The sequence below is a fragment of the Dendrobates tinctorius genome, unplaced genomic scaffold, assembly GCF_039654945.1.
Source record: "Dendrobates tinctorius isolate UK_male_01 unplaced genomic scaffold, ASM3965494v1 ptg000231l, whole genome shotgun sequence".
In the NCBI taxonomy this organism is placed as follows: domain Eukaryota; kingdom Metazoa; phylum Chordata; class Amphibia; order Anura; family Dendrobatidae; genus Dendrobates; species Dendrobates tinctorius.
Window position 1 is genome coordinate 7,886,238 of NW_027361898.1, and position 19,121 is coordinate 7,905,358.

Genomic DNA, 19,121 nt, shown 5'->3' on the forward strand with positions numbered 1-19,121 from the left:
TGCAGCTCTTCCGTGGAATCCAGATTTGTGCAGCTCCCGTCGAACAGTTTTCGTGGAAGCTGGGTTCTGTAGGTGTTCATTGAGCTCAGCAGTGATTTTCAGAGCCGTGGTCTTGCTATCCTCTCTCACAATTCGCTTTAGAGTCCGACAGTCTCTCAGTCAACTTCGACTTTCGGCCGGACCTGTGCTTTGCAGCAGACATTTTTCCTTCTCTTTCAAACGCAGTCATTACTTTGGAGACAGTACCTCTTGACATGCCAAGCATTCGGGCACTTTCTGTTACACTAGCGCCTGCCATACGAGCACCAACAATTTGGCCTCTTTGAAAATCCGAGAGGTCTGCCATTGGTATCAGGTTTTCAGCAATGTTCTTACAATTCTGCAAAACAAACAGTTAATTTACATACACATATCACATAACACAAATACTCAACTGCAAAACATTACCATATGTCACGGTTTGCATGTTTATAACATGTTCGAAGATTATGATGCCAAAACGTTAGGTGTTACCATTATTTAGTCCAACCCCTGTAATGTACTGTATATAATGTGTATGTATATATGTGTGTGTAAAATATTTATAGATGTATATGTATGTATTTGTATTTAATTCGGTCTCTGTGGGGTACCAGAAATCCAGATCCCAAGCTGCATCAGCGTCCGCTGATCAGTTTCTTCAGTTACATCCTCATGTACAATGGAAAAGTGCAAACTTGATAAAACCTTAGAAATAGTTCTGACTCTTCCCTGTTGCATAAACTTACAACTCTCATTGTGTCACTGCGCTTTATCTGTTGCAGAGCTACTGCCCTCCGCATCCCCGGTCACTTATCCCCTTATATGTCAAGAAAACTATTTTCTATTTTTGATCTCTGAAGAGTTAAAGGCTTGGGGAGTGTCTTGAGTATCGGTGCAGTAGTATAGACAGGGCGTGCACTCTGTAGATAGAAGGCAGGTGCGAGCTGAACCTGGAACTTCGTCCAGAAAATCATCAAGAAAAATTTTTTTTGTTTTTCAATGCAAATAAGTTTTATTGAAGACACCACAGAGGAATAAAACTATTCCTCTGTGGTGTCTTCAATAAAACTTATTTGCATTGAAAAACAAAAAAAAATTTTGATTGCAGCTGTTTTCTTTTTTCTTGAGTATCGGGGCAGCGCACCTGCTATTTCTGGCCGCTCCCTGTATTCCGGGTATATACAATGGCCGCTGTACTGACCGCCAGGGGGCCCACAATCTCCTTTCATGTAGACTCTTCAGTTACAGATATGGGCGCTGCCCTGTAACAGTCTGTCCTACAGTAAGTGTTGTGTTCGGACGCAGGTGGGGCCATATAATAATAAAGGCATAACGTCATAAAAGTTCACATTGTTTTCTTTATATGGAACAATGGAAAATAAAGCCTTTCCGCATGTGTGGGGGAGAAGGGAGGCCATGGGGCATCAGAGGCTGCGCTGCTTGACTTCTGACCTAAACAGCACTTTGCAGATTGTAACATTTTCCTGGTCCCTGCATATTTGTTTCCTTTTTTTGCATGTCTCTTTCTGGCTACTTCATCTTTTTGCTAAAGTTCCTATTACTTGTGGTCTGAAACAAGTCTGTGCAGTGAAGAAAGGCAGTCTACCATACAGTGGTGGTGGTTATCCAGGCCGTAAGACAAGTGGTAACTGGGGGCATCAAACCTCATGTTTTACACCAAGATTGGAACAAATAAATGTAACTGTGCCTTTAGTTGTATGTGTAACAATGTCAGCGGGTTCACCCCATTGCACAGATGAGTACAGAAATCTCCGTCCTCATGCAACCCGACAGTTCCAGATATTGATCAGTTTCTGTGGATATTGATGCACGTGCTGATTTAGACCCACATAGGGTCAGTATGATAACTCTGTGCCAGGAGGGATGTGTAGTTTTCATTGGTGCGGTCTCAGGCTTTGGGCCTGTATTTTCAAGTGATTGGATTTCAGACCTGATTTATATTAAACCATTCCGTCTTCAAGTTTCCCCGCCTTACATGATCGTCCCACCCTTTCTGTTTCTCGCGATCAGTCGTGTTTCGTAATAGTTGTGATCGATTCTCTTACAGGCCCATCATGAAGGAAAGTGCCCGTTTATGCTGGTGCCGTGTTCTGCGTGCAAGATTCTCATCCGGGCGTGCGATCGAGACATGCATAATGAGCGAGAATGCCCCGAGCGGAAACTGAACTGCAGATACTGCAAAGTCTCCTTCTACTTTCTAGAAATTAAGGTGCAGAAAGTTTTTGTGCCGTTTAAAAGGACAATCCCCTATTATATGGGTACAGACAGATGTGTGGAAACTTGACATATTCTCTTTCTTTCAGGCTCATGATGAGATATGTCCCAAATACCCAATGACGTGTGAAGGCTGCGGGAAGAAGAAAATCCCCAGAGAAAAGGTATGTGCTCCCCCTGCAACGGATGGGACCCCCTATACACTTGTATATGTAAAGTCGTGCATATGATATAGTCCTACACTGAGTAGCTCGCCTGCTGACGGTGTCGTGTATTATACTCCAGTCACAGCCAGAGCTGCATTCAGAACTCTAGATCAATAGTAGATCCGGTCCTTCTCCTATATACAGTCATGGCCAAAAGTTTTGAGAATGACACAAATATTAATTTTTACAAAGTCTACTGCTTCATTTTTTCTAATGGCAATTTGCATATACTCCAGAATGTTATAAAGAGTGATCAGCTTAACAGCAATTACTTGCAAAGTCAATATTTGCCTAGAAAATGAACTTTATCCCCCAAAACACATTTCAACATCATTGCAGCCCTGCCTTAAAAGGACCAGCTAACATCGTTTCAGTGATTGCTCCATTAACACAGGTGTGAGTGTTGATGAGGACAGGGCTGGAGATCAATCTGTCATGATTAAGTAAGAATGACACCACTGGACACTTTAAAAGGAGGCTGGTGCTTGGCATCATTGTTTCTCTTCTGTTAACCATGGTTATCTCTAAAGAAACACGTGGAGTCATCATTGCACTGCACAAAAATGGCCTAACAGGGAAGAGTATCACAGCTAGAAAGATTGCACCTCAGTCAACAATCTATCGCATCATCAAGAACTTCAAGGAGAGAGGTTCCCTTGTTGCCAAAAAGGCTCCAGGGCGCCCAAAAAAAACCAGCAAGCACCAGGACCGTCTCTTAAAAGTGTTTCAGCTGCGGGATCAGCCACCAGCAGTGCAGAGCTTGCTCAGGAATGGCAGCAGACAGGTGTGAGTGCATCTGCACGCACTGTGTGGCGGAGACTCTTGGAGCAAGGCCTGGTCTCAAGGAGGGCAGCAAAGAAGCCACTTCTCTCCAGGAAAAACATCATGGACAGACTGATATTCTGCAAGAGGTACAGGGAGTGGACTGCTAAGGACTGGGGTAAAGTCATTTTCTCTGATGAATCCCCTTTTCGATTGTTTGGGACATCTGGAAAATGGCTTATTCGGAGAAGACCAGGTGAGCGCTACCACCAGTCTTGTCTCATGCCAACTGTCAAGCATCCTGAAACCATTCATGTGTGGGGTTGCTTCTCAGCCAAGGGAATGGGCTCTCTCTCAGTCTTGCCTAAAAACACAGCCATGAATAAAGAATGGTACCAGAATGTCCTCCAAGAGCAACTTCTCCCAACCGTCCAAGAGCAGTTTGGCGATCAACAATGCCTTTTTCAACATGATGGAGCACCTTGCCATAAAGCAAAGGTGATAACTAAATGGCTCAGGGAACATAACATAGAGATTTTGGGACCATGGCCTGGAAACTCCCCAGATCTTAATCCCATTGAGAACTTGTGGTCAATCATCAAGAGACGGGTGGACAAACAAAAACCTTCAAATTCAGACAAAATAAAAGCATTGATTTTGCAAGAATGGACTGCTATCAGTCAGGATTTGATCCAGAAGTTGATTGAGAGCATGCTAGGGAGAATTGCTGAGGTCCTGAAGAAGAAGGGTCAACACTGCAAATATTGACTTGCTGCATTAACTCATTCTAACTCAATATAACCTTTTGCTACTCATAATACAATTGCAATTATATTTCTGTATGTGATAAAAACATCTGACAAACACACACAAAAACCAGAGGCCAGCAGATCATGTGAAAATATAATATTTGTGTCATTCTCAAAACTTTTGGCCATGACTGTACTTTGGCATTCTCCATGCTGCCGTGTATTTTGGGAGAATCAGCGCATATATCCGACATTTGCATTTCAGCTTGATCTGTGATCAGGGTGATTTCTCCTCCGGTCCGTTCAGTCATCCACCTGATTTTGTTCTGTGTAACGGCTTCTGTTTTAGTTCCAGGATCACATAAAGTCCTGTGGGCGGTGCAGAGCACCGTGCCGGTATCTTGTCGCTGGCTGCACAGAGATGGTAAGTGTCCGCTCTCTGTATCAGGCTACATAGCAGACTATGCTGGATAAAGCCCCCTCAGAACTGACGACGTGTTGGAATGACCATCCCCATTATTTCGGGGTGTTCAGCTGACCAGTTCTGGGGCTCATTGCAGCAGATTCTCCCTTGTAGCGCATCTCCTGGGCTTACATGGTGGTTCATGCGTCGGCCGTGTAGTCCTGGTCTATGAGGGGTTAAGGGCTCTGAGTAATCATAGCTCCATTTTACACTTTAGATGGGAGACGGCCGCCCATACAGAGCCCAGTCTGCTACGTGGAGGGGGGGATATAGCTCTGCAGTAATTTAGCTGAGTTCACATTTCAGCTATGCAGTCACCCCCATGCGACGCCAGGTCAGTGCATTCTGTCAGTGTATGGTAATGACCTTGGTTCATGGCCCAAGCCATGAGTTTGAAAAAAGTGGGGGAGGACCCAAATGCAACTGAAAAAAGCAGGGACAATTTATTTATGGGGATTTTTGCTTGAACTTGTGGCTGTCCAGACATACTGGGAGTTGTAGTCTTGCAACAGTTGAGAACCTAAAACCAGTCAAACATAAATGCTGTTGAATAGTGGGAAAAGATTTAAAGCTTCAAAATTAATTATATGTATAAAACCCTTTTAAATTTGAGCCCAAGTGAGAAAATTGCTTGTGTATGTCTAAGCAATGGCGTATCCTCCCGACATATACCTCTGAAGTACACTCCAAACCTGGTGGTCTTGGGCGACTGTGCCCTCCTGTCAATACCTGCAGATGCACGTGGTGGTAGTAAATCTCAGTTTTTTTATATTTGGCTTTTGGGGAAGATTAACTGCACCACATGCATCTAAAAACAGGAGGAGACTGTCCCAATCTGCGGAGCCACATGAAAGTTGCATGTCAATCGTAGATGCCGGCGTAATTGATTTCAATCATTTTAATTTCCAGGTGGAAAATGACAAGTGCCTAGAGCATGAAACCAAGTACGTGGCTGAACATTTGGCGAAAATCTGGGAGTTTATTCAGCCTCGAAGAAAGGAGCTGAGCGACATTACTCCACGCTTTGGGATGATGTCCGTGCAGGCCATCTCCTCCCCGCTCAGCAGCATTTCCTCTGCATCGTCAGGGGTGGCCGATATCTCCAAGACTCCAGACTTACTGCGACAGTTCGAAGTCATGGATAAAAAAAGCACGATCCTAGAGAATATCGTATGTGTCCTGAACAGAGAGGTGGAGCGAGCAAGCATGACCATAGAGGAGGCGATGAGGCAGCGCAGGGCAGATCAGGAGAAGATTGACACCCTGAATGGAAAGGTCAGTGGTGACACAGATGCAGGTTTGTTACAGTGTACCCGTTTCAGCAGGGGTAGGACAGGTTTTTAGTCTATTGATCTAAACAAGAATGTTCCCATTCACTGGCATTGATGAGGAATGAGGGCACAGAGTGCGGTAAAAAGATGCAGGACTCGTTATACAGCGACCGTAATGTACTTGTATATCGTTTGTTTAATATTCTGTGTTTTTAGCTTTTGGGTAGAAATGCCCTTTAATAGACGTACACTGGTCAGGGCCACAAGTATTCATAGGGCCCTACATCTTGTTCAGTTAGTACTGTTTCATTCGTGTACCTGTAGTTCCCCCTGCATGTGTTGTCATTGTATTACTGACGTGTAACTGTCAGCTCTCTGTAAACGGCATGTGATCTTCTCTGTTTAGGTACGGCAGCTGGAGCGCACGTTGGGTCAGAAGGAGGTGCAGCTCTCAGAACTGGAGACCCGGGTCCAGGAGGCAGAACTGTCCACATACGAGGGCATCTTTGTGTGGAAAATTACAGAATTTGCAAAAAAACGTCAGGATGCCATAGTCGGCCGATGCCCTGCCATGTTTTCTCCACGTGAGTCTCAGAGGAGTTTAACGCAACAAGTAACAGTCTAGAGACCCCATTTATTTCTGGGTGGACGTCTGTCGTGCAGAGGCCCATTCACACAATCTCTGCCCATAAGAGCGTTCGTTTAGAGGCCTTTTAGGGTATGTTCAGACTGAACAAAAAACATTTTGTTGTCCCCATGCAGGAAGTGGAGCAGGCGGACCCCAATGTTACCCGGTGGGCTACCTTTCACAAATTGCAGCAGGCACTGATCCGATTTTAGGACCAGATTAGCACATGCTCCACATATCTGAACTCGGCCTTACAAGAGCTGATGTGAACTGTATAGTGAAGAAGACTCATTACTGCGATCTCCATACAGTTTGCATGTTGTTGGCAACACATATTACCTGTTTCACACCTCCATTTTTTGACGTCAGTCAAAATCCGCCAATTTTCGGGAAGAAAACGGATCCACCAAAAAAGGGGCGGATCCGTTTTTTCCCCCATAGACTTGCATTAGCGGCGGATCTTGACTGACGGTCGTCCGTCCAACCCGTTTTTTGGCGGATCTGTCAAAATTTTAGCATCTCCCGGGCAGATGGGACGGACTCTGCAACGTTTTTTCTGAGCGACGGTCCACTAATTTATATTGTGCATGCCCGGCAGATAAGCTGGAGCAGGGCTTTTAACCCCTGAGTAGCGTTCCAGAACAGCCGTGCAAAGAAAAACAATTTCTCTCTCTCTATCTGTTTTGCCACACAACACGGAACCTGTATCATCCTTTTAGCCCATAATGGAGGCGGATCCGTTTTTAACCGCTTTGGCGGATTTGCCTCCCGTCAAAATAACGGAAATGTGAAACAGGCCTATGTTGCAAACAACCATTTTTTTAGGCCCCATAAAAAATGCAGTGAGCTGATACTCAAGGTTTTGGTGTCTGCTGATCATTGCAGCTCGGTGATAAGTGCTTGTGTAGCCCACTGTTCGCCTGTGTGAGGGTAAGTCCATGTGGTGCAGCCGAAACTCCTCACACTGCAATGGCCAATTGTCCCCATGTTCTTTTACAATAGTGTGTCTGCACCGTTTGGACTTGCCCTAAAAGGGCCTTAGACTGTTAGGCGTGAGGACGTATTCAATTGGCAGGATTTCCCACTAATAATCCCCACGAGTGTAGGAAGCCAGACACCTCTCCCGTTTATGACCAGGAAGGATGATTTCTGCATATATTGTTTTCTAGCCTTTTACACGAACAAGTACGGCTATAAGATGTGCTTAAGGATATACCTGAATGGAGACGGCACAGGGCGTGGAACGCACCTCTCCCTTTTCTTTGTGGTGATGAAGGGGCCAAGTGATGCCTTACTGCGTTGGCCATTTAATCAGAAGGTCAGTGCTGAGAAATCCCAGGCTTTCTGTGGTGGGGACAAGTAAACGCTTGCTACATGCTGGAATATTAAGGGATGATGTAATTTGGGGGATGGTCAGATTAGTTTCATGTGCTGTTGTCCTTTTGTGTTGAGCAGGTTTTACTGACATCCGCTGCTTTTTATTTGCAGGTCACCCTGATGTTGTTAGATCAAAACAATCGAGAACACGTTATAGACGCCTTCCGGCCTGACACTTCCTCCTCATCTTTTCAGAGGCCGGTGAGCGAAATGAATATTGCTAGCGGATGCCCCCTCTTCTGCCCACTCTCCAAGCTGGAAAACAAAAATTCTTATATCCGGGAAGATACCATCTTCATTAAAGTCATTGTCGACCTAACTGGTCTCTAGTGTGAAAAGAAGTCCGCCACTGGTGCGATTCCTTCTCCTTTATTATAACAAGACCTAGCACTGCTCCATCGAGGAGAATGACTCACGTATCCTCCCCCCGGTACCAGTATAGTCTGCTACGTTGTGCCCATGTCCTCTGCACCCATGGGATCCACATTACAGCTGTCACAGCGATAGGTGATAATCCATGTGTAGTGATTCCAGTGTAGACATTTGGACTCTGGTGTACAGAGTTATTAATTCCATATCTATAAGTTCCCCTCCCTCATCAGCGGTTGTCTAGGCATAACCTTACTGGTGCTCGTCACTTCATTAGACATCATCACGGGCTATTCGTGAAGAATCCCCCCCCCCATAAAGACCAGTCCATCTTCATATTCTTGCTTCTTCGAGCAGACCCATTGTCGATAGTTTTGCCTTCTCTTCCTAAGGCTCTGTTCACATTACTTTTCCCAATGAGTCGGCAGAACATAATGCTACTAAGTATTAATCAAAATGAATGTCGAGCAGCACTAACATATACTGATTAACTTCCACTTCTGATACATATGATGATGTGGCTCATCAGTACATTTCTGCTCACCAGTCGTAGCCAATCAACCGTGTGACTTACTGCCCTTTTCTTGTGTGTGGATGGAGGGATTTTGTCCAGATGTGCCCCCGGGCTATGATACCAAGGTCTGTGTAAGAGCTGTCAATCAGACGTATCTATGCCTAGGAGCTGCCTGCCGGAGAATATTGTGGTCTACGGCTCCCCCCAAAACTCTCATGCAAAAAAAATTAGTCTCTGTATTCCGAGCAGGATGCATCAGCTTAAAGATATATTGGCGTACACTTGCCTGATGAAACAAAAGTGTGAACAGAGCCTTTTTTGAAGGGTGAACTGTAGTGGGCTCTAACTTCATGAATTGCATTATTTCTTTATTAGCCCTAAAACCCCAGTAAGTCCATGTAAGACCAAAACTGATCCCATAGATGCAGAGGACGTGCACCCTATACTGTTATGACTCCTGCCTGAGAGCTAGGCCCAGCATCTTCAGTCATTGCTCAGTCACGCTCCGCCACCCCCAGGAGAGCGGGTAATGGCCCCATTGTTCCATGTGATCTGTTAGTGGATAACAGGAAGCACATCCCGATGGTCTGTAACGCTGGTCAGTCTGCCACGTGTGTAATGTTGGTCCGCTCACTAGGGTTGGAGCTCAACATCACAAGATGACGCACCTTTCAAAGTAGATGAGATGAAGATATTGTTAACAAGGTGCCAGACATCAGCGAGCTTTGGCCTTATATGGTCTGACGGGATGTAATTAAGAACTTGGAGATGTTTCATCAGACGTGTAAATCTGCATCTTGAGGTAGCAGACATTACAAATGCAATTGTCTCCAATCTTGGTGGCTTACCTCCGAGGCAGGACTGTGGCCGTCACAGATCACATGGAAGCGGGAATTCAGAGAGGTTTTGTTTATGGCTTCAATTGTGATTCTTTATTTTAATTATTTTTATGGCAGATTTGGTGATGACTTGTCAATCACACAACCTGAGGATGCGGCCAAACGGTGCAGTACTGCGGCCTGCTGCATGAAGTCGAAGCTCTGTTCAACTGCCGAGGGCAATTGTGAAGCAATCAGCCATCGTGTTGTTGTGCAGATTCGGCAGCACCATTTGGTCCTACCCTAATAGTCAGAGGGATGGGACCTCACCAAGTGTTTGGGAGGTAACTTTGCTGCCACCTCTGAACGGCTCGCTGTTTGGAAGGGGGTTCTGCTTTGCCCGTGACCCCTAGAAGGGGGACACTCGCATGCAACACATTCACTACAACATGGATGTGTGCAGACAGATCTGCTGCTTGAGATTGCCTTAATTGGGATCTTATGGTGTGTGACGGACAGGTGTGAGACCAGTCTGTTATCAGGACCTCCTTTATTTCTGGCATTTCACAGTTTGTTGCAGGACAATGAAAGTGCTGACAGCCTGTGCTCAGGTGCAGGTATATACAGATAAGGAGCAAGACAAGTGTAGTAAAGCTGACCCCTCACAGCAGTGTCTGTACAGAGCAGCTCCACCATGTGCCATCAGTCTGACCCCAACCTTATTGTACCGAATATCCCTGTCCATCCGTGAGCGTTGTGGCAGACTGTGCCCCCAGAGTCAACACCCACATTTTAACCTTGAATGTCGTGGAGATTGGATCAGGGAGGTTTTAACCTAAATGTTTCTCTGAGAGGTGCAAACCTAGAGGAAGAGCCCAAGTATCACAGTACGGTGGAGCTGCTCCAGTCTGGCCATTGGGAACCCCATCTCCTAGAAGTTGGATACAAGACCTCTTTTGGTTTAAGGTGTCTGTGGGGCACACATTGGTCACCACATCAAAAATCACTGATTACAATATAAATAATATATAATTTTAAAAATATTTTCCAATGCATTTCTTTTTTCAAAGTAAAATGTAACTTTGGGAGGTGAAAGTTTCTGCTAATTTTCGATGCAATATTCATCACTGGCTACAGAAAGTCCTTTGAACAGATCAAGCTCTTGCCTCCGAAGTGTACTTCTCTCCACCCCTGAATATCCAAATTATAGACCTGTTGGCTGGTTCTCAGAGCAGATCTATGTTTAATTACCTGTCTATGGCAGGAGGACCTACTTCAGTGGAGGTTGAAATTTCCCCTTTCCAGAGAGGTCTTTATGAATTTTAATTTCTGTCTGACAATGGGGCATAAGAACAGTCAAAAAGGACATGTACAAAAAGCTGGTATACGACCGATGGAGGGACAACAAACCTCAGCATCTTCTAGGTTCCTCCAGTAACAGCCAAAAGCAGAGAAGATTCAGATCCCAGCTGTATAAGCTGCGGCATACTGAGCAGTAGTGATTACAGCTCTCACAGTAGGTAGGATCTAAAATGACTACAGTGGTAAGTAATGTCTGAGAGCAGAAGATCTATACCAGCAGCAGCCACCGGTAACACATAAGATGTTTAAAGCAATATACATATTTTTAATCTTCAATTGTTTCATTACGTGGCTTCTATTTAAGCAAAGGTTATAATTTTCTGTGTTGTGTGTAAAGGAAAAAAGAAATAAAAGGAACCACAAAAAAAAAAATATTTTTTTTTTATCTGTATCTTAAATATTAGAAACAAAACTGCTTTACTTAACAAGGTACTGTCTGTTCTTATTTTTTCTAACATTAATCAAAAGTACAAATAAGTAAGCAACTTTGTGTTTAACCTCTTACTGACTGCTGTTGGGATAGTACGTCAGCAGCCAGTATCCTCCGCTTTGAAATGGGCTCCGGCGGTGAGCCCACCTCAAACCCGCGACATGTCAGCTGTTTCAGTGCCGACAGCTGTTTCTGACAGCTGAGAGGCACGGCAACAGGTGCAGGGACCCATGCCGTCGGTCCCCGCACCCAGATCACTGTGATCGGTCAGTCAGTCTGACTGACCAATAAGGGCATGATCGTGCAGGAGATGCTGAAATATCACCACCTCCCGCTCCTTCAGTGCAGGAGCTCAGCGCTGACAGTAGCTGAGCTTCTGCACTAACAGCCAGGAGCTGTTAATTGCTGCGATCGAGCACAATCGCAGCGTTAAGAAGGGAGGCAGAGGGGTGGAAGCTCCTTCTGCCTTCAGATTGGGCCCGATCTTTGCCATGGTGACCCGGGGTCTTCATGATGACCCCCGGGTCATCAAGCTCTGGAAAGCATCTGAGACCATGCTCACAGCATGGTGTAAAAATAGCAAATTATGCTTTATCATCATACCGCTTGGAAAAAGTGGAATAATCAAAAAGACGAATGTAAATAAAAAATACTATCACTGAAAACGCCATCTTGTCCCGCAAAAAACAAAGCCGCCATACAGCTCCATCAGCAGAAAAATAACAAATATATCGCTCTCATAATAAAGCAATGCTAAAATAATAATTTTTTCTATAAAAGTTTTTATGTAAAAATATAAAAAAAACTATATAAATCATGTATCACTGTAATCGTAGTGACCCGAAGAATAAAGCTGCCTTAGGCTGGTTTCACATTGTATATACCAAAATTAGTCAAAAAAATTTTTTATCTGGCACTTCCAAACAATATCAAAACAAACATTTTTCGGATCTGTATCACAAGAAGGAACCGAAAAATGTGAAGAGATCCAGTACTTTAAAAAAATGTAATATTTCAAAATGAAAATATCAAAGAATTTTAAAATAACAAAATGCCCAGTAGGAGGCGCTCAAAAACACCAATCTAATATATAAAGCTCAAGTTTGTGTGTGTATGTCCGGGATTGGCATTCGCACCGTCGCAGCTACAGCCACAAAATTTGGCACAGTCACACGTCTGGACCCCGAGAGCGTCCTACGCTATGTTGAGGCGAAATTTTAACCCCGCTCGTTCCAATTCACCAAACAATTTTGCCCCTATCTACATAATGGGGAAAAAGTGTCAAGCCCCGCCCCTCTTTATGATGTCATAATGGTTGCCATGGCGACGCTGATGTCGTCATAGGTTGCATGATGTCATAATGGTTGACTATGGGATGGACCATGTGTGATGGGTATATGGGCACTGGACTATGGGATGGAGGATATGTATGACGGGTATATGGGCATGGGACTATGGGATGGAGGATATGTATGACGGGTATATGGGCATGGGACTATGGGATGGAGGATGTGTATGACGGGTATATGGGCATGGGACTATGGGATGGAGGATATGTATGACGGGTATATGGGCATGGGACTATGGGATGGAGGATGTGTGATGGGTATATGGGCACTGGACTATGGGATGGAGGATATGTATGACGGGTATATGGGCATGGGACTATGGGATGGAGAATATGTATGACGGGTATATGGGCACGGGACTATGGGATGGAGGATATGTATGACGGGTATATGGGCACGGGACTATGGGATGGAGGATATGTATGATGGGTATATGGGCACGGGACTATGGGATGGCGGATATGTTTGATGGGTATATGGGCAAGGGATTAGGGGATGGAGGGATATGTATGATGGGTATATGGGCACGGGAGTATGGGATGGAGGATGTGTATGATGGGTATATGGGCACGGGACTATGGGATGGAGTATGTGTATGATGGGTATATGGGCACGGGACTATGGGATGGAGGATGTGTGATGGATATATGGGCACTCGACTATGGGATGGCGAATATGTATGATGGTATATGGGCATGGGACTATGGGATGGAGGCTGTGTGATGGGTATATGGGCACTCGACTATGGGATGGAGGATATGTATGATGGGTATATGGGCACAGGACTATAGGATGGAGGATATGTATGACGGGTATATGGGCACGGGCCTATGGGATGGAGGATATGTATGATGGGTATATGGGCACGGGCCTATGGGATGGAGGATGTGTGATGGGTATATGGGCACGGGACTATGGGATGGAGGATAATTATAATTTGCTATAACTAACCACAGATAGTTACTATGCCTGGGCAGCGCCGGGCTCTTCAGCTAGTTCATAGTATAGTCACATAAGTAATGCAATAGCACATCTACAAATAAATCCTGACTCTAACAGTTACATATATATTGATTATAATATAAGGAGTATATCATCTCCATAAATTTACATAATATCTATAGCAGGATGTAAAAAAAAAGGCAATCAGATCAATATTTACAATTCCACAAATCGCCTAATGTCTCAGAATAACTGTGATTGTCTGAACCTAGTCTCTTGTAATGCTGTTGCAAAAACCAGCCAAACTAAAAATTTAGGACAGACTGTACCTGTGAGGAAAAGACGCTGCTGACTATGAATGGTGCTTTCACATTAGCGTTTTTTTGCGCAGCGCATTGTGCGCGTCCATGCGTACCTATGTTTAACATGGGGGGTGCATGGTCTTGCATTTGCACGCGTTTGTATCCGTTTTCGTGCGCATGCGTTTCTATAAGGTGTGCGCCTAGGCACGCCAGACGCAGCCTGTTGAATTTTTGAGGCCGCCGAAAGGCGTAAAAAAAACGCATGCGCACGGAATGCGACAAAATAACGCATTACAGTCTATGTGAATGCAGGCGTGGGCATGGACATGCGTTCGTCTGTTTTCTTGCGCATGCGTTTTTGGCGTAAAAATGTGTAGACACTGGCTTTAACCCCTAGAGAACGAATGCGCATAAAAACCGCAAACGCATGCAAAAACGCATGATGCGTTTTTTGCATGCGTTCTATTGCGCACGATGCGCTGCACAAAAAAAGCTAATGTGAAATTATCCTTAGCTAATTTTATCACACACGGAACAGAGAAAAAAAAAATCCTGAATTGCTGGTTTTTGTTCATTCTGCCTCCACAAAAATCAGAATAGAAAGCGATCAAAAATTGTTACGTGCCCGAAAATGGTACCAATAAAAATAGCTTGTCCCGCAAAAAACTGAGTGCCCTGTATATGTCATGTGCTCTCCTTTAGGGTGCACTTTATCCATTGTGCACCTGATTATATGATCAGTTTTATATTATGTATGCATTATGTTGGAGTGTACTATCAATTATGTATATATTGGGGTACACTGTAGCCATTACATATGTTTTTAATTGGGATGCACTGTACTATTATTATTTTGTGTTGTATATAGTCAACTATTGTGGAGATGAGCGGCTGCCAGTGTAGAATAATGGAATTAGGCTGGAGTCAGACACAATGTATAAAAATACGGTCTGTATTTTACGGTCATAATACGCAGAAATGTTCCCCGAACAGTGATCCGTTGGCAAGGTGTGGCTGCGTTTTTTTGCGCACGTAAGCATCTGTGTGACATCCGTATGGCATCCGTATGCCGAGATTTTCTCGCCGGCTTGCAAAATGGACATATAATGGATCCCAATAACAGGTTAAAACACAAACGAAAGAATAGATATAGACATAGAAAAAAAAATATATATATATATATATATATATATATCTCATTGAGACACATATACAGTTGTGGCCAAAAGTATTGACACCCCTGCAATTCTGTCATGTAATACTCAGTTTCTTCCTGAAAATGATTGTAAACACATTCTTTGGTATTATTATCTTCATTTAATTTGTCTTAAATGAAAAAACTCAAAAGAGAATGAAGCAAAAAAGCAAAACATTGATCATTTCACACAAAACTCCAAAAATGGGCCAGACAAAAGTATTGGCACCCTCAGCCTAATACTTGGTTGCACAACCTTTAGCCAAAATAACTGCGACCAACCGCTTCCGGTAACCATCAATAAGTTTCTTGCAATGCTCTGCTGAAATTTTAGACCATTCTTCGTTGGCAAACTGTTCCAGGTCCCTGATATTTGAAGGGTGCCTTCTCCAAACTGCCATTTTTAGATCTCTCCACAGGTGTTCTATGGGATTCAGGTCTGGACTCATTGCTGGCCATCTTAGAAGTCTCCAGTGCTTTCTCTCAAACCATTTTCTAGTGCTTTTTGAAGTGTGTTTTGGGTCATTGTCCTGCTGGAAGACCCATGACCTCTGAGGGAGACCCAGCTTTCTCACACTGGGCCCTACATTATGCTGCAAAATTTGTTGGTAGTCTTCAGACTTCATAACGCCATGCACACGGTCAAGCAGTCCAGTGCCAGAGGCAGCAAAGCAACCCCAAAATATCAGGGAACCTCCGCCATGTTTGACTGTAGGGACCGTGTTCTTTTCTTTGAATGCCTCTTTTTTTCTCCTGTAAACTCTATGTTTATGCCTTTGCCCAAAAAGCTCTACTTTTGTCTCATCTGACCAGAGAACATTCTTCCAAAACGTTTTAGGCGTTTTCAGGTAAGTTTTGGCAAACTCCAGCCTGGCATACGGTCCCTTTTCATTCAGACGCCGACGGATAGTACGGGTTGACACTGTTGTACCCTCGGACTGCAGGGCAGCTTGAACTTGTTTGGATGTTAGTCGAGGTTCTTTATCCAACATCCGCACAATCTTGCGTTGAAATCTCTTGTCAATTTTTCTTTTCCGTCCACATCTAGGGAGGTTAGCCACAGTGCCATGGGCTTTAAACTTCTTGATGACACTGCACACTGTAGACACAGGAACATTCAGGTCTTTGGAGATGGACTTGTAGCCTTGAGATTGCTCATGCTTCCTCACAATTTGGTTTCTCAAGTCCTCAGAAAGTTCTTTGGTCTTCTTTCTTTTCTCTATGCTCAATGTGGTACAACAAGGACACAGGACAGAGGTTGAGTCAACTTTAATCCATGTCAACTGGCTGCAAGTGTGATTTAGTTATTGCCAACACCTGTTAGGTGCCACAGGTAAGTTACAGGTGCTGTTAATTACACAAATTAGAGAAACATCACATGATTTTTCGAACAGTGCCAATACTTTTGTCCACCCTCTTTTTTATGTTTGGTGTGGAATTATATCCAATTTGGCTTTAGGACTATTCTTTTTGTGTTTTTTCATTTAAGACAAATTAAACGAAGATAATACCAAAGAATTTGTGTTTGCAATGATTTTCAGGAAGAAACTGAGTATTATCTGACAGAATTGCAGGGGTGTCAATACTTTTGGCCACAACTGTATATATATTTGTATTTCATAGAGTTCTACATAGCAGAATAGCTGCTAAATCAATTTCCGGCTTCTGTAAAATCAATACAAAACCTGACATGAAATGACTAGAGTTGAGCGACTTTGATCGGATCGGGTTCACGAAACCCGATCCGACCAAAGTCGCTCAACTCTAGAAATGACACATGGTTTACATACAGTAAACCATTTCATTTATTTTTTTATATGTCTTTGACTACTAATTAGATTAGGGAATGTGTGTAAAGGGGGTTTTACACATAGCGATATCGCTAACAATATCGCTAAAGCATCACCGATTTGGTGACGCAGCAGCGATATCGCTAGCGATATCGCTATGTGTGATACTTGCTTCCGACCGGCTCCCCCGCTGTCTGTCACTGATCGCGCAGCTCCATTTCTCGTCTGGCGCTTCCTGCTGGGCTTCCTGCTGGCGCCGACGAGCGACGCGTGGACGCGGATGGAGGATGTCAGGATCGTCACGTCTGAAAGGTAAGTATTGTCCGCTGTATCGCTGCTGCATCGCTGTGAGATCTGCCTGTTTGGCAGCTCACTAGCGATCATTTAGCGATGCACCAGCGTTCCTGACCGGGTCATATCACTGGTAGGGATCGCTGGTGCATCGCTAAATGTAAAGGGGCCTTTACATTTGGGACATGTAGGTGTTAAATTAAGGGGCTAACTCGTTGAAAAAAATTGTGTGGCTCCCGCGGTAATTTCTCCACCAGAGAGAGAGAGCCAGTGAGTGAGGGCATATTTTAATAGCCTAGAGAGGGACCATTGTTTTTGCCCTCCCCTGGCTAAAAAAATCTGCTCCCAGCCACCCCAGATGCGCCTTTTCTGGCACTTAGCCTCTCTCTCTTCCCATTGCCCTATAGTGGTGGCTAATGGGTTAATAAATGGGTTAATGTCACCTTGCTATTGAAAGGTGATATTAAGCCTGGTTAATAATGGAGAGGTGTCAATAAGACACCTATCCATTATTGACCCTAGAATAGTAAAGGGTTAAAAAAAAAAAACACAGTAATTAAAAATTCTTTTAATGAATTAAGCACACCAAGTTTTTGACCAGATTTATTAATCTGCTAATCCAAAAAAAAGCCATGATTCTGTAAAACCAGCCAGGGACTCCGCGCAGCCTCACTGACGTCAGCGATAGTAAAAATTTCAGAAACTTTCCCACGCTTATTAGTTCATCTCCGGTCAGCCGGGGAGGCCGTGCAGAGATGAACTAATTCATTCTGCAGTGGTTTACAGCGGGGCCAGTCACATTAGCACCGGTCCGCGTTGTAAACCAGTTAACCTCTTCTGATGGATTCCAGCGGGAGACCTGACTGAACAGCGGAGAGGTATGTATATTATACTTTTCAAGAAAGGCATCCAGTCCCTTCTTAAATTTTAGTAGGGAATCACTCATTACGACATCATATGACAGAGAGTTCCATAGTCTCACTGATCTTACAGTAAAGAATCTTTGTCTGTGAGTATGCTTAAACCTTCGTTCCTCCAGACGTAGAGGATGCCCCCTTGTCCCCGTCACAGGTCTAAGAGTAAAAAGATCATTAGAAAGGTCTTTGTTCTGTCCCCGCATATATTTATACATTGTAATAAGATCACCCCTAAGCCTTCGATTTTCAAAACTAAATAACCCCAAGTGTAATAACCTGACTTGGTATTGCAGACCCCCCAGTTCCCTAATAACCTTGGTCGCTCTTTGCACCTGCTCCAGTTCAGCTATGTCTTTCTTATACACCGGAGACCAGAACTGTACGCAGTATTCTAAGTGTGATTGCACTAGTGACTAGAGATAAAATTATGTTCTCATGAGCATCTATGCCTCTTTTAATGCATCCCATTTTTTTATTTGCCTTTGCAGCAGCTGCCTGACACTGGGCACTAAATGTGAGTTTGTCATCCACCCATACACCCAGGTATTTTTCAGTGACAGTTTTGACAGGTTAAGCAGGTGACATTTAATGGAGAATTTTTATCCCTGATCATGTTATCCGTCATGGGATTTTCTTGTGTAAATACTGTTAAAAAAAGTCATTTAGCATATTGGCTTTTTCCTCATCCACCATTTCCCCCAGACTATTTTTAAGGGGACCAACACTATCATTTTTTAGTTTCTTACTATGTATGTAGTTAAAGAATATTTTGGGATTATTTTTACTTTCTCTGGCAATGAGTCTCTCTCTTTTTACAGAATTTATGTAATCTTCTGTATTTATTTAATGCCTCATCACTACCTACTTGCTTTAATTCTCTAAATGCTTTATTTTTATCTCTTATTGCACCCCTTACAGCTCTATTTAGCCATAGTGGTTTCCTCCTATTTCTAGCATGTTTATTCCCATACGGTATATATTGTGCACAGGTCCTATTCAGGATGCTAATAAACGTCTCATTTTAGCATGGCTATTTTTTGGATTAGCAGATTAATAAATCTGGTCAAAAACTTGGTGCTTATTTCATTTAAAGGAATATTTAATTAATGTGGTTTTTTTTAACCCTTTAC

General features: G+C 43.7%; 1 protein-coding gene across 4 annotated transcripts in view; it reads left to right on the forward strand.

Annotated features, from left to right (window-relative positions):
* Window positions 1-19,121, forward strand: part of TRAF2 (TNF receptor associated factor 2) — a 105,856-nt gene that overhangs the window by 66,026 nt on the left and 20,709 nt on the right. For 3 of the 4 annotated variants that reach the window (XM_073556056.1, XM_073556059.1, XM_073556057.1), the window contains 7 exons: window positions 2,090-2,251; window positions 2,346-2,420; window positions 4,323-4,397; window positions 5,346-5,711; window positions 6,114-6,291; window positions 7,505-7,653; window positions 7,824-7,913. In XM_073556056.1, the coding sequence (XP_073412157.1) occupies window positions 2,090-2,251; window positions 2,346-2,420; window positions 4,323-4,397; window positions 5,346-5,711; window positions 6,114-6,291; window positions 7,505-7,653; window positions 7,824-7,913 (1,095 nt within the window). Of the gene's footprint in view, window positions 1-2,089; window positions 2,252-2,345; window positions 2,421-4,322; window positions 4,398-5,345; window positions 5,712-6,113; window positions 6,292-7,504; window positions 7,654-7,823; window positions 14,413-19,121 lie in introns of those variants that run through there. The other variant, XM_073556058.1, reaches the window with a different exon arrangement.